Raw genomic sequence first — 13,798 nt, forward strand, 5'->3', positions numbered from 1 at the left:
GCCTATGACACTCTCCGGGTCTTTATCTATACCCATGCAAAAAATCACGTCAATCCGTTGCACCGTTGCGACGTGATTGAAGGACAAACCAACAAACCAACAAACAAACACACTTTCGCATTTATATAAGGGTACTAATTTATTAACGTTTTCGAGATCTGAAAACTTGTATTAAGGCTTCTGGTTCTGACTAAGTCTGCTCAATTGCTAAGTGTGTAGTTAATAATCCCTAAGATGATTATCTAATGAAAAAGCTAAGCTACAGGGTGAAAAATACCTTCTGTTGTGGAGTGACTGCGAGCACCCTGTTTATAAAGGCCCTGTGCGCGACTATTTCTAGCCACGCGTAGCAGAAACCGGGTGCGACGCTAGGTCTCACGATGCGTAGGGTATGGCAGAACGCCGTTAGTACCTGTGCCCGAAAAATAACAAAATACTTGAAAAAATTTAATTTATTTTAAACTGCTAAACTAGCTTATACCCGCGACTTCGTCAGCGTGGAATACACAAATTTTAAACCCCTATTTTAAGCCTTTAGGGGCTGAATTTTCAAAAAATCTTCCATAACGGATGTCTACGTCATAATAGCAATCTGCGTGCCAAATTTCAGCCTGATCCGTCCAATAGTTTGAGCTGTGCGTTGATAGATCAGTCAGTCAGTCTTTCCTTTTATAGATATAATATTACAAAGAATAAAAATACACATCAGGCATATAAAATTTGATTACAGTAATAATTGCTAATTAAGTTAATCTATATTATAAGGTATGATAGGGTTGTCATGTAAATAGTGTATAAAAGCCCTTTAAAAATAAAGATATTAAAAAAAAGGATACTCTTACAAACAAAGGGCGGCCAAGTAATAGTTATTAGTTAGTATTATTTTGTTAGGTAATGTTACCTGATAGTTCATGGACTCTAAGACTGGTTCAGCCATATTCATGTCGAGGAACAATATGATTAGTAGACGGTGATAAGGAAGCTGCTGGAAATTGGTGCCATGCTCTTCCTGGTCTTGGAGCAAGCAACCAGCGATTATACCCAGTATCTGAAAAGATAGTTTCATCATCATCATGATCAACCCATCGCCGGCTCACTATAGAGCACGGGTCTACCCTCAGACTGAGAAGAGTTTTGGCCATAGTCTGCCACGCTGGCCATGTACGGATTGGTAGACTTCACACACCTTTAAGAACATTATGGAGAACTCTCAGGCGTGCAGGTTTCCTCACGATGTTTTCCTTCACCGGTAAAGCATGTGATATTTAATTAATTAAAACGCACATAACTCCGAAAAGTTAGAGGTGCGTGCCAGGGATCGAACCCCAGACCTCCGATTAGAAGGCGGACGTCCTAATCACTAGGCTATCACAGCTTAAGATAGTTTAGAAAATTAAATCCGCCTCTGTGTAGAATCTCTCTAATCTAGAATCTAGAATCTTTCTAAGGGTTATGGGTCCTTTTCATTAATCACCATTTTTTTATTCCGATACAAGTTAGCACTTGAATGCGATGTCACCTGGTGTCAAGTGATGATGCTGTCTAAGATGGAAGCGGGCTAACTTAGTAAGGGTATTTAAGTTTACGTAATTAATTACCATTACATCATTATCTTATTTAATGTTCAAGTGTTAAGGTTAATAAAAACCTAAAGTTGTTGATTATAAAAAAATCTACATTTCAAGAAACAGATGTGTATAAGTCCCACAAATTGCTAATGCGCGTGGCTGCCATTTTAGTGCCGTCAGCACTAGACTGAAGTTTCGAACTGATGGTATATTTTTACTTAAATATACGTCAAATGACGTCATTAATGAGACATGACAGCGCAATAGCAATTCGCGGGACTTATACATGTGTGCGAACGTGATCACGTGAGCGATGACATTTTGTTCGTGACCTGTCATAGATCAATGCTAAGGACAGACAGATTTTTCATACCTTATTCAGCAAGTTGAGTTTCGGCGTAGGGTTGCCGTTATCCGCGGTGTTCTTGATCAATAGCGAGACTAGCTTGATAAACGAATCGCACATCGTATAATACTTCTCCCTCTTCGGCGGCACCGGCGGAGGGTTCATTCTATCCTCGTTGAGCAGTTGGTACACATTCTCCACACACATTTGGGTGGCGATGCGGAAGAATCGCGTGATCATGTCGTCGGATTTGAGGATGCCGTTCATGTTCATCCTGTGCACGTAAATGTTGAAGTTCTGCCCGATCTCTATCTCGGTGAGGGGACTCAGAAGGATGTTTCTCCATTCGCGGAGGAGGTTCTCCGTCTTCTCTTGGAGACCGTGCGGGTCGTCGTATTCGCGGGACTGTTGGAAATATACGCTCTTTTAACGCTCATTACTATGAGATCACAGTGCGCTAAAACACTCACAGTAGTTTCCTCCAATCAGATTACAGCGTCACGTCAATTTTCAATAATCTGATTGGTCAAATCCACACCGTGCGTCCGAGCGCACTGTGAGACCGCATGGTAATAATTGTGATTAAGGGTAATAAACAATCATAATATGGCCAAAAGTAAAGTTATTCTACTAAAATTAAACCTTAATACTAATGAATTTGGGCTTGTTGAGTGGTTTAACGACTTATTATAATGTAAAATAATGATTACATACCACGATTAATATTACATAATACATGATTTAAATTAAATTATCGATATTTCGACCCACTTGCAAGAGTCGTGTTCACGATGGGACTGCAGTGCTGCGAAAGATAAGTTCGAGCTGTCAAGGACAGTATCGAACTACCCTCATTCGTGCTATTGAGTCGCGGTATCGATAATTCAAAATAATAGTTTTAATCGTGGTATGCACTCGTTATTTCATTATAATATGAACCTTAATAGTTTGAGTTAAGGAATAAATCAAAATGTTATAAAAAACTTGTGACCGGATATTAAAATTTGTTCCTTAATGCAAACTTATAAGATTCAATCATTAATAAAGCTTCTGAAGGTTACGTGAGCGAGTAAAATTCGTTAAATTCATTAGCCAATTCACTGCGGTTTGAGTAAAATTGTCCAGCAAATTACTTGAGCATTGACGCGCTTGGCTGGCAAATGGCGGGTGCAGGCGATTGGTTGATCAAGTCGGCGCGGGTGCACGCCATTGGTAGATAAGACGAGCCTTGCTACCTGGATTCGCCAACTTTTCTCCACTACGCCGCTTAGGTACAAGTTGTTTGCCGGGCACTATACTTAAGAAAAAAATAATTATAGATACTTACGCGCACTTGCAAAATGCCATTATGGATGTGAGAAGTGGGACCCAAAGGAGACCTCTCTCCCAAATAACTGCTCGGGTCTTGGTTGATTCGAATCGTCTCGATCAGCGTGGCGAGACCTTCCGGCGGAGCCCTGGACTGTGCCATCAGCCTGACCAGCGTCTCAGTGCAATGGTAGAGGTCAGATTCCGTGGCGTAGGCGTCGTTGCGGTCGTCGACCAGGTACAGTTGGACCAATTGCATCGCGAAAGAAACCGCCACATAATTGTTTCCGTTATCCATGAGTTGCGATAACGCAAGGTCGTACTAGTATATGGAATAATTCAAACCATTAATTATCATCTATATTCTATCATATAAATTCAAACTAGAGTTGGGCCGACTAGTCCCGGAAAGCAGACTATTCGGCATCTTTTATAGTCGGCGACTAATCGGCAAATGGCCTCGCTTATACTAGTCAAATCAGGAGCTTGTATGAAATACATAGATGTGACGTCTTGAATAGTTGATGTAATTTGACGTCCTTTTTTAGTTAAATTGTTAATTTAAAATGGTTAGCAAACTTTATACTAACAGCAGACGTGGACCCTCTATTTAACAATTACTAACAAATAATTTATTTTTCATCTCACTCGCTCGGAAACAATCCTTTTGCCCTTTGAATCTTTGCACCCTTGCATAACAAATAACTATTTTACACAGTCATCATCCCAATAATCGCGCTATTTCAAACTCTTATTTGAGTCGTAATTTAGTTCATTATCAATTTAACTTGCTCGAGCATTTTGCTGCAAAACAAATGTGAATATTGCTCAAAGCGTAGCTTACAAAAACTAGTTGTCAGTTGAAAATACAACCTGTGGTAAGTTGATGAGGTGGTTCCTCACGAGACAGTCAATGGCTTCCAGGTTGAACCTAAGCTCGTCCCTGCATTCCGTGACACAGTATGTGATCTGTTTGGTGGTCCAGGCGTGGCCATAGACTCTGTTGTCCTCTAGCAACTTGAGGACCCGAAGGTGTATGTCGCGGTACCGCGTCATCAGCTCGACATGTTCAGCGCTGGCTCCCGCCTGGACGATGTGACCGTCCAATAGTCCCTCCACAGCCTGTGTACAAGATTAAATATAAATAATAAAATACTAGATGATCCCGCAACTTCGTCCGCGTAGATTTACGTTTTTAAAAATCCCGTGGGAACTCTTTGATTTTCCTAGTAGTATTTCCTATAAGCATAAACATAAGCAAATAATACGAGAAACATTCATTAAAAGGTTTCTTTACATAGTCCATAAAAAATGAGAACTCACTCGCCATTTTAACTCAAATGTGTCAATTGTCATTATCAAAAGTAAGGTTCACCTTTTTTGAAAATCGTACTTTTGACATGACAGTTGACAAATTAAAATGGCGAGTAACATCTCATTTTGTACGCCTTATACTCACCCTCTGAAGGAGTGTGTAGCCAGAGACGATATCTCGGTTCCGTCTGGCCATGACGAGGCATTCGAACAGCGTGTGCATGTTCGTGGCTTGCACCGCGAACGCTGGGATCGGCACTGCAGTCGTCAGGAACAGCTCTGCAGCCGTCATCAGCGTAGTCATCTCATCATGTCCGTACACCTACAAAATATGTTTCATTGAATCAAATTGCATGTAGAGGTTTGAGCCTCGATAGCTCAATGGTTCAAGGAGCGGAATGAAATCCGAAAGGTCGCCGGTTCATACCCCACCCGTTGGACTATTGTCGTATCTACTCCTAGCACAAGCTTAACGCTTACTTGGAGGGGAAAGGCGAATATTAGCCAGCATAATAAACCCCCAACGTCTGTCGGTTTTTTGCACTTTGTTCCCTGCCCATTTCCACTTCAGCTTCACGTCCCGTTCAGCTGTCGGTTATTCTAGCTCTTCTATGGATCTCCTCATTTTTGATTCACATAGAGAAACTCCAAGCTTAGCTCTATCCATTTTTAACATGGTCTGAAAAAAATTAAAATATTATTTAATATACTAGCCTGCGTCTGGTTCACAACTGGACCAAATGTCATCTGGGGCATTTGTTCCTGGGGTGGTTTGGGAATGAACATGCCCGCATCCCGGACCGGCATGAACCCCGGGATGTTGCATGCGAACTCCTCGTACACCACTATCTGCATGTCGGTCGGGCCGCCCACCCGCAGCCTGACGCGCTCCGGTATCCTCTCGGTCTGGTATGTGAGAACTATCGCGTCGAAGTATCTTCGGCCTTCCTGTCTAGCTATTTTCCTCATTTCGTAGTCGTTCATGAGCCTTTTATCCAGCTCGGGCAGTGCCTTCTCGACGGCAGTCTTCTGTATGAAAGCGCATGCCAGTTCCATGTTCTCTGTGGCGAGAACAGCTGCGGCACTCTCTATGATGTCCTTCTGCAACGTGTTTAACTAGATTGAAAGTCAAGAAGAGTACAAAGGTATACTAAATATATGACAAAACATAAGAAGCGCCCAGTGGTTAAACACAAGTAAGTAGTTTACATTGAAATGTGATATGCATTTTAAATCACACAGTTAGCTATGCAACAAAATGTTACTCTGGTTAGTTGACAAAGCATTGGATGAGTCACGTGAAGGCATTTGTTACTCGAGCACCCGGAATGCAACACTCGGTAAGGGCGCTTTGGGCGCTTGTTATGTTAAGATGCTGGTGAACATTAGGGACGTTACCTGTTGGGGAGTGGTCGGTATCATGGCAGTTATGAAGGCAGCTTTCAAGTTGGTGCTGATGGTGCTCAGGATCTGCTCGCGACAAGTGATCATGGCCATGCCGGCGGTCAAGTTCCGCATCATGTGGTGCGCGCACGTCCGCATGCGCGTCTCGTCGGGATCGAACGCAAAATCCTTGCGTATGATTTGCTCGCACGTGGTCAACGCGTACTTGATAGACCTGTCCACGACGGGGTGGATCCACTCCTGGATAGATCTCTCGATGGCCGGCTTCACGAACTGCTTCAGATGCGGGTAGTTTTGGAACAGTATGATGTGCGGGTTGAAGATGATCTTGTGGCCGAAGGCGGACGTCGAAGACACGTTGACGTCGAGGTAGTTGAACCGCGGCTCGGGCAGGCCCAGCACGCCAATCATGCTCGGGTCGCCGGCCACGAGCCCGGCCGTGGGCGTGGGCGCCGCGGCCGACAGGTCCTCCACGGGCAACATGGGCGGCGGCGGCGGCATCATTTGCAACTGCTGGGTCGCTATTATAGTCTGATGAACCGGCATTACGTTCAACGCTTCTTTGTTCGGTTTCGGTTGCGAAAGTTGAAACTCGATCGTTCTTAACTTATCCGGATCTTTTAAATACAGAGACGGTTTTAAATCGGAAATATCTAAGCTCAAGTTTTTACAAAGCACTTCTATCTCAAACTTTAGGTTAAGTTTTAGATCAGGTTCCTGGTGCAGCTCTGCTAACACGTTCATTAGAGCCATGGTCCACGGGTTAGGCGGCCTGAAGACGACGCTCTTGGCGCACGACTCCAATACCTTAGCAATAAACGGCACCACGTAGAGCAACTCCTGCTGGCCTTTGTGATAAGCTTCGAGTAGAAGTGCTTTGAGGTCGAGATCAATGTAAAGAATGGGTAGACTGCGAGCTAATGTGAGCATGCCTAACCAATGACCGAGATTTTTCAGCAACGATCGGTCAGAAAAGTTAGCTATGCCTTTGTCAGATCGCAGCAGAACCCTGATATTGCGATACGTCTCTTTCGTTACCATTTTGTTTATTTCACGTATTTTAAGAACGTCGAGAAAGTTTGAGTATAGCGCATGGAAATTGAGTTCTATCGATGCCCTCTTCATTACGAGGTACTGTGACAACCACGGGTGGTATTCCTCGGTGATGATTTCCTTTAACTCTTCACATTTGGGTTGTAGATTCAGTTGACTGAGATTATTGAAAATGAAGGCCGTTTTGTCTTGCATGGCTTCCGGTGGAGCGGTAATTTTCTCATCTCTGTCTGTGGCAGTGAGCAGTGTGTCAATGTTTGTGGCGTTCGCGATAGAAGGTCGGCTGCCTATGCCCCCGGCATAGTTTGCCATCTTAGAAATGACCGAGATGGGGTTCGGAGCGCAAACCACTGCCCTGTAAGGAAATGCCTAGTTGTTACCACTAGCTGCGGACCGGGTAGCAACGCAGAACACGCATGCTGGATTTTGCGATGCGAACCGCCCCGTTTCTCTCAATAGACGCGATGCTGAAGCAAGTAATTTACTTTTACTTTGCAAATTTCAATTTCACGTATTTTGGCCGAGTGGCTGTAGTGGTAGAGAAGTTTTACAATGCGTAACATGTAAAAGCACTAGCTAACACTGAATAATAAACATAAATTGACTTGCTTTAACAGTGGTCATAACATAAAAAAATCAAAAAGGAAAAACTCAAGTAGAAGTCACACAAAAGTTCCTATTTTTCAATCTGTAATTAAAAGTTTTAGCTAGATAAGGTTAGATGGATTAGATAAGATAGGTTTATATAGATAATTTTGAACTTCTCAAATAAAGAACTCTCTCTGCATTGTATTCCACATTGATGAGGATCGTGAGCCCTTTCCATTAATTACAAGGTAGGATTTTTATCGGTATAATAATGCAGTGGGCTCCTTAAAAAAGATCCTTTCGACTAGACTAAGAGAACGAGAATTCGTTTCTTAAGTTTCAAGGTTATTATTAGATGTTTGAGATCATAACTGAGACCGATAACAGCTTAACGTGTTCTCCGAGGAAAAAAGCCAAATTTAGACCTTCAAAGTCAGTCACCCACCAGCCAGTTACCGACTTGTAACAACATTGCTTAACCAGTGTTATTGCCAGCGCTGTCACGTAGTTTGTATGTATGTGTGTCGCGCAGTGGCCACGCTTCTATCAAGACAATAAAAAGATAACATGCACAGAAAAATGGACAAAACTACAAAGACCCCATAGTTTTTAGAGCCAAATTCTTAGGGAACATACTTAAAAACGGCAACTCAGAATATAATGTGCACATCAATCAACCCAACTCTTGTTATGTGGCTCTTATGACAACCTATCCTTGTCAGGATGTTCCAACCGAGTTGAGGTACCAAACTTCAACTTGTTCAGAGCATCCGGGCAAGGACGGGTTAGGTTTGTAGTCTCACTACCACATTACTAGAGCTGCATTGTACACTTTATAGTATTTTTACTGAACAAAGCCATGCATTATAATATTTTTTAGTTAAATAATATTTTCAAGTAATAAGTGCAATACTACCCCTTTTATAAGCCGCATCGGCAAAATTCGTTAGCGGACTAAAACCAAATGCACATGAGGAAATATAGACCTCATTGCTTGACGTTAAGATTTTGAACACAAGAATAACAGAGACTCGTGCTTAGCTCATAATTCACGTGTACAAAACATGGCGCGTAGGCAACGACCAATAGTGGACGGGCGCGCGCTGTGATTGGCCAAGATATTTTGGCGCCATTCAAAATTAAGATTTCTGCGCAGGTACATCGGCATAACTATAAAAATGGTAGTACTGTTCTCTCTAAGTAAATATTAAAAGTGCTAGGCTATTCCGTAACTTTTAGTGATATCGTCGTGCAATTCTTGCTTTTTGTAATCGCCATACGAAACTCATAATTTGACAGTGGCTGACAATATTCATTTTAAGTTACAGAATAATCGCCCTAGTTGTCTGAGCCAAAAGGACGCTGGTTTTTATTCATTTGCGAGAATCTAACAGGTCCAATGTAAATAATGCTGCCAAAACAAAGATGTCCAGATGCTGTCAGCTTAACTGATCAAAATATCTTAAATGGTCGACAGAAACAAAAACCGAGTAGGTAGTTCATTTCATACGGCACTCATTGTGACCTCAATATCGACAAACCTGATCCCTGTAAAATTACCGCAAGTATAGTGGAAAAACTGAAAAATAATATACACTTGCCTGTAGGGTGCTGAGACTGTTACCACGGAGGCCTGGTTCAACATGGCGGCGAGACTTGCAGGTAGAACTGCTCCTTGAGGCTTCGTGGGCGGCTCTTGACTCTGGAGACCATACTCGATGTATTCAATAAGATGCGGCGGGAACTCGCTGAAGTGAGGAATGGCCCTAACGTGTTCGCAGTACTTGTGGTAGTCCTTCAAACGCGACTTGAATCTATCCAGCGCAGCTATCCCGAAGTAGTACATTTTGGAGCCCTCCGGTTTGCGTAGAGCGTCTAATACAAATCTCAAAGCCAGTCCTAACGACACGTAGCTGGGAACTAGACCTTTCTCTATTATACCTCCGAACAATTGAGCAGTGATGTGAAGTTCTTTGTCTGGGTATTGTGGGAAAAACCTGTACTCCTCAAAAAGGTTTCGCAACATGCAAGAGAACACTTCCCGTTCCCTACTCTTCGGCGAATCCTGGAACTTCTTTAGCATTTCCAAGACTTCATCTATCGAAAGGGTGGGGTGTGGAGGATGGTTGTAAATTCTCTGGAAATAGCCATTCGCTTCGTCTTCTATTTCTTTTGATACGTTGTGCATCATCTCCGGAAAATGGATGGGCTCCGGTAAGCGCGGTTTGTCCATCGCGGGCATCGGAGGCATTCTCGCCAGGGCCGTCATATTCGCTACGGTGGCATGTTGCGGCATAGGCATTATGGCGAAAGGACTGTGCGGCCCGGGCCCGATCAACCGCGAAGGGGATCCGGGGGCAGCGACGAGTGGTCCTAGAGTACCGGGCATTGCGAATGCTGCGTTTGCCGGTGCGCCTAGAGTCAAACTGGCAACGTTTGGCGCTAAGCTCGCGATCGCATCGACGTGCGGTGTGAACAGTTGCCCTCCTAATGCGGGGTTGAAGGGAGTCTCCAACACTCTCGTATGCGGGCGCGCGATTCCCGCTATACCCGGTCTAGTTTTAGTCATTATCAAGGTTTGGCAGCTCGTGATCACATTGTATATCGCCTCTTGGAGTTCTTGCTGGACATTCGGGATGCAGAGTTGTAAGCAAGCTAACATCGTTCCGACAGTCTCCGCCGGCAACTGCGCCGCTTTAGGTAGCTGCTCGTCTGGTACTTTGCCGAGTATCGGCGGACAACGCCGCTGCAAGAACTTCACCATTGCCGATACGAAGGTTTCCCCGTGGTCTCGGATCTTATCTGTGAGCCACTTGTCGAGTTTGAGATACTCTCTCCTCGACGCTAAGCATGCCAAATCTATTACGAATGGAAAAGACTGTACATTTAGCAACAAGGACAATGCCTTCAAGTCCTGCGCCACATCCAATATTCTCGAAAGTTTTGATTGATCACAATCACCGCGAATATACCAATCTGCCATCGCATGCATTATTATAGGCTTAATATTGGGGTTTTGCGCATGCCAAGCATGCTGTAATATTATACCCGAATTAGGATGGTTGCCAAGAAATATTGGAATTAGTGTTGTTAGCAGTTCCTGTCTAAATACTGTGATAGGTGGACTGATTTGCAGCAACGCCAACAGTAAGATGTCGGGGCAGTTTTGCAAAGGAAACTTGAAGAGTTCGTGGACTTGCATGTAATAACCTCGATCTGACGCGTACAGTAGAAGTTCTACCAAATAGAGGCAGCGCCATGTCGATACTTCTTTGTTGTCGGTTTCAGGAGGCGATTTCAGTAAATCAATCGAGACCGGATGAAAGGGATGATCTGCGAAACTGAATATATCTGGATGCTTGAGGATATTTGTAATTAAACTCATTTGCCCTTCTAAGTTTGTCCATCTGCGACACAGATATTCCACTGGGAATATATTACTCGGATAGCCCGCGCTCTGCAGGCCCAAGCGCAGTATAGTGAAGAGCAGGCTCAACCCTTGCCTGTCTGGTACCACAAATTCTGGATGATCGAGTTGAAGAATAACTTCCTTCCAATTCAAATTGGACGCTAATTCCTTCAAGGTCTGAACGAAGACCTCGGCGTTCCACGTCTCTGTATGTCCATGTGCGATGGCATCTTTCTTAGCTTCGTGATTCATCCAAAAGTTTCCAGGAGTCTGTACCATTGGGCCATCTTGCAGAGTGGCATGAAACCTTACCATCATCGAGATTATCCTGGCTATATCGATAGCCGTCGGCTCCCGGGCTCCAAAGTTGATCATATTGTTTTTACAATCCTCTACGGAAGTCGTGAAGGAGTAGCCGATCTCCCGGATGATGTCGGCCAGAGAGTTGTCCAACATGGCCGCCGCCATGTCATCGGAGGTAGTCATTTCCTCGAGCGGCGTTTGTGTGTCGTCAGGATAGAGGAGCGGAGCGAGCACAATGGGCACTACTTCGCGCGGAAAGTCTATTCGTAATCGTTTCAGAAACAAATCCTTTGTGACGGCTGCGAGCCGAAAGTTCTCGTACGCGAGACTGGTTAAGAGAGTTTGCAACACTTCAGGGCTGCATTCCTGCAAGCCTGCACGCTCAACTTGATGTCCACGCTCTGGGTGAAAAAAAATACATTAAAACTAAACTTTGTTGCAAATGATAATTTTAAAAGATTTAAGAACCGACATTAACTTTTGTTATACCTGCATCAAGGTAACACTGTACAAAGTCCAAAAATCGTTTCTTGAGATGTTGTTTAGCAATAGATACTATTTCTGGCTTTGGAGAGTTTTTTCTCAGAACCAATGAGAAGGCGACATCCTGGGCGGTCGTAAATTTCAGCAATCTCGCGAGTCGACTGAGTAATGTGTTGGTGGGTTTTAAGGTCTGAAAACAAATCAAATACGTATCTTCCAGTATCGATTATTATGAGAACAAATGCAAGTATTACAGTAATAAAACTATTGTTAAAGGGAATTACAGCTATTTTTGTTGTCCTTTTTGCTAAGATTTTGTTTTAGAGCAACATAGCCATCATCATCATCATCTCAACTCGTCAAGGGCTCACTACTGAGCACAGGTCTTCTCTCAGAATCAGAAGGGTTGAAGCCACAGTCAACCACGCTGGCCAAGTGCGGATCGATATCCTCCAAAATATTATAGAGAACCCTCAGGCATGCAGGTTTTTTCACGTTGTTTTATTACACAGTTAAAGCAAGTTATATTAATTAAAAGGCACCTTGCTCCGAAAAGTTAAGAGGTGTGTGCCCGAGTCGAACTCCAGATCCCCTAGTAGAAGGCCACCGACTTAACCACTACCATACCTAGTTAGTAATGTTTAAGTCCTACCACCGTTTCAAGCTTCGAACAATACAGCGATTAACTTTATTTAGTTTTTATCAATAACGAAAATTTTATTTAAGAATATCAGTATCCTTATTATAAATGCGAAAGTATGTTTGTTTGTTGGTTTGTCCTTCAATCACGTCGCAACGGTACAACGGATTGACGTGATATTTTGCATGGGTATAGATAAAGACCTCGAGGTAACATATTCTACTTTTTATCGCGGAAAATCCAAGAGTTCCCACGGGATTTTTAAAAAACTTAATTCCACGCGGACGAAGTCGCGGGCATCAGCTAGTGGAGTCATAAAAACACTTTGACTTCCATGACAATAATTATTTCTCTAGAAAATAGCATATGAATTTACAGCTATAAATAACTAACTAGGATTGATTGAAACGAAAGAAAATTAACAAAACCCAGCTAGCTAGCTAGCCAGACAAGGCTATCAGTGCAACTGTTAGCTAAATCGATCCGAACTTCTATATTTGTCGCAATGGAATTAATATTTTAACAAGACAGTCTGACGCTTATTGGTAGGGCAGAAAAATGCAGGATACCTGAAAGTATTTTAATGCCTAGTGCTTCTTGCTTACATAGGAATTTTTTAAGCAATTATTGCCATTTTCAGGCACCTATCTTCTATCTCCTAGGTATCGTTAATCACTCATTATGAAGCCTTAATCAAGCTAATAAAGTGTTGACCTCAGCAGCCTATATACACCAGTAAGATACAATGGTTGGACCAGCTGAGCTCCAAGCATGACACCCCGACAAAGAAAGATATTCCTATTGTTTCTTCGAGCCCTCTACACACTGCTTCCGTACTAAATCGGCACAAGGTCTTGAGCACAATCGCGGGATGCATCCGTATTGTAACTATTGCAGGTCGAAAGATGATCACCTTCAGTAAATAAATCGATTTATTACTTTCCTGTGCTAGGGCACTAAGCATTCCGTTAGGAACTACAATATATTCGGCAAATGCATGGAAGGCTTCAAGTAGACGATCCGATTCGGCCGCAGCTTTGCGTAATGACGCACACATACGCATTTAAAATAAACAATTTTTATTAGAATAAACGTTTACAAAATGCTTTCAAGTGAATCTACATTATACCACTAGTTCTGAATGCCATTGTTACTTATTGTATGTAAAACTTTTTTTTTTTTTATATTTCAAAGCTATCTACAATCAGTCATTGGATGGACTTTTATCAGATTTTTATGAGTTTATTTTTATTTTTAATAAAGAATATTAGCCATGTTAAATGACAAATATTCCCCTTTCTTCTCCAATTAAGCGTCAGGCTTGTGCTAGGAGCAGGTACGACAATAGTGCAACGGGCGGGGTTTGAACCGTCGGTCGACCT

At 42.9% G+C, this 13,798-nt stretch overlaps 1 protein-coding gene across 7 annotated transcripts in view; it reads right to left on the bottom strand.

Annotated features, from left to right (window-relative positions):
* Positions 1-13,798, bottom strand: part of Not1 (CCR4-NOT transcription complex subunit 1) — a 40,065-nt gene that overhangs the window by 22,259 nt on the left and 4,008 nt on the right. For 4 of the 7 annotated variants that reach the window (XR_011238454.1, XM_069508871.1, XM_069508869.1 and 1 more), the window contains exons 3-12: positions 11,783-11,966; positions 9,183-11,694; positions 5,935-7,348; positions 5,251-5,652; positions 4,682-4,858; positions 4,096-4,344; positions 3,242-3,544; positions 1,942-2,319; positions 902-1,048; positions 278-412 (exon numbers count right to left, since the gene is read on the bottom strand). Coding sequence is in view for 6 of the 7 variants with exons in the window: in XM_069508871.1 (XP_069364972.1) it covers positions 278-412; positions 902-1,048; positions 1,942-2,319; positions 3,242-3,544; positions 4,096-4,344; positions 4,682-4,858; positions 5,251-5,652; positions 5,935-7,348; positions 9,183-11,694; positions 11,783-11,966 (5,901 nt within the window). In the remaining variant the exon portion in view is untranslated. The remainder of the gene's footprint in view (positions 1-277; positions 413-901; positions 1,049-1,941; positions 2,320-3,241; positions 3,545-4,095; positions 4,345-4,681; positions 4,859-5,250; positions 5,653-5,934; positions 7,349-9,182; positions 11,695-11,782; positions 11,967-13,798) is intronic. The other 3 variants (XM_069508872.1, XM_069508870.1, XM_034983338.2) reach the window with 1 other exon arrangement.

This window comes from Maniola hyperantus, chromosome Z (genome assembly GCF_902806685.2).
Source record: "Maniola hyperantus chromosome Z, iAphHyp1.2, whole genome shotgun sequence".
Lineage (NCBI taxonomy): Eukaryota > Metazoa > Arthropoda > Insecta > Lepidoptera > Nymphalidae > Maniola > Maniola hyperantus.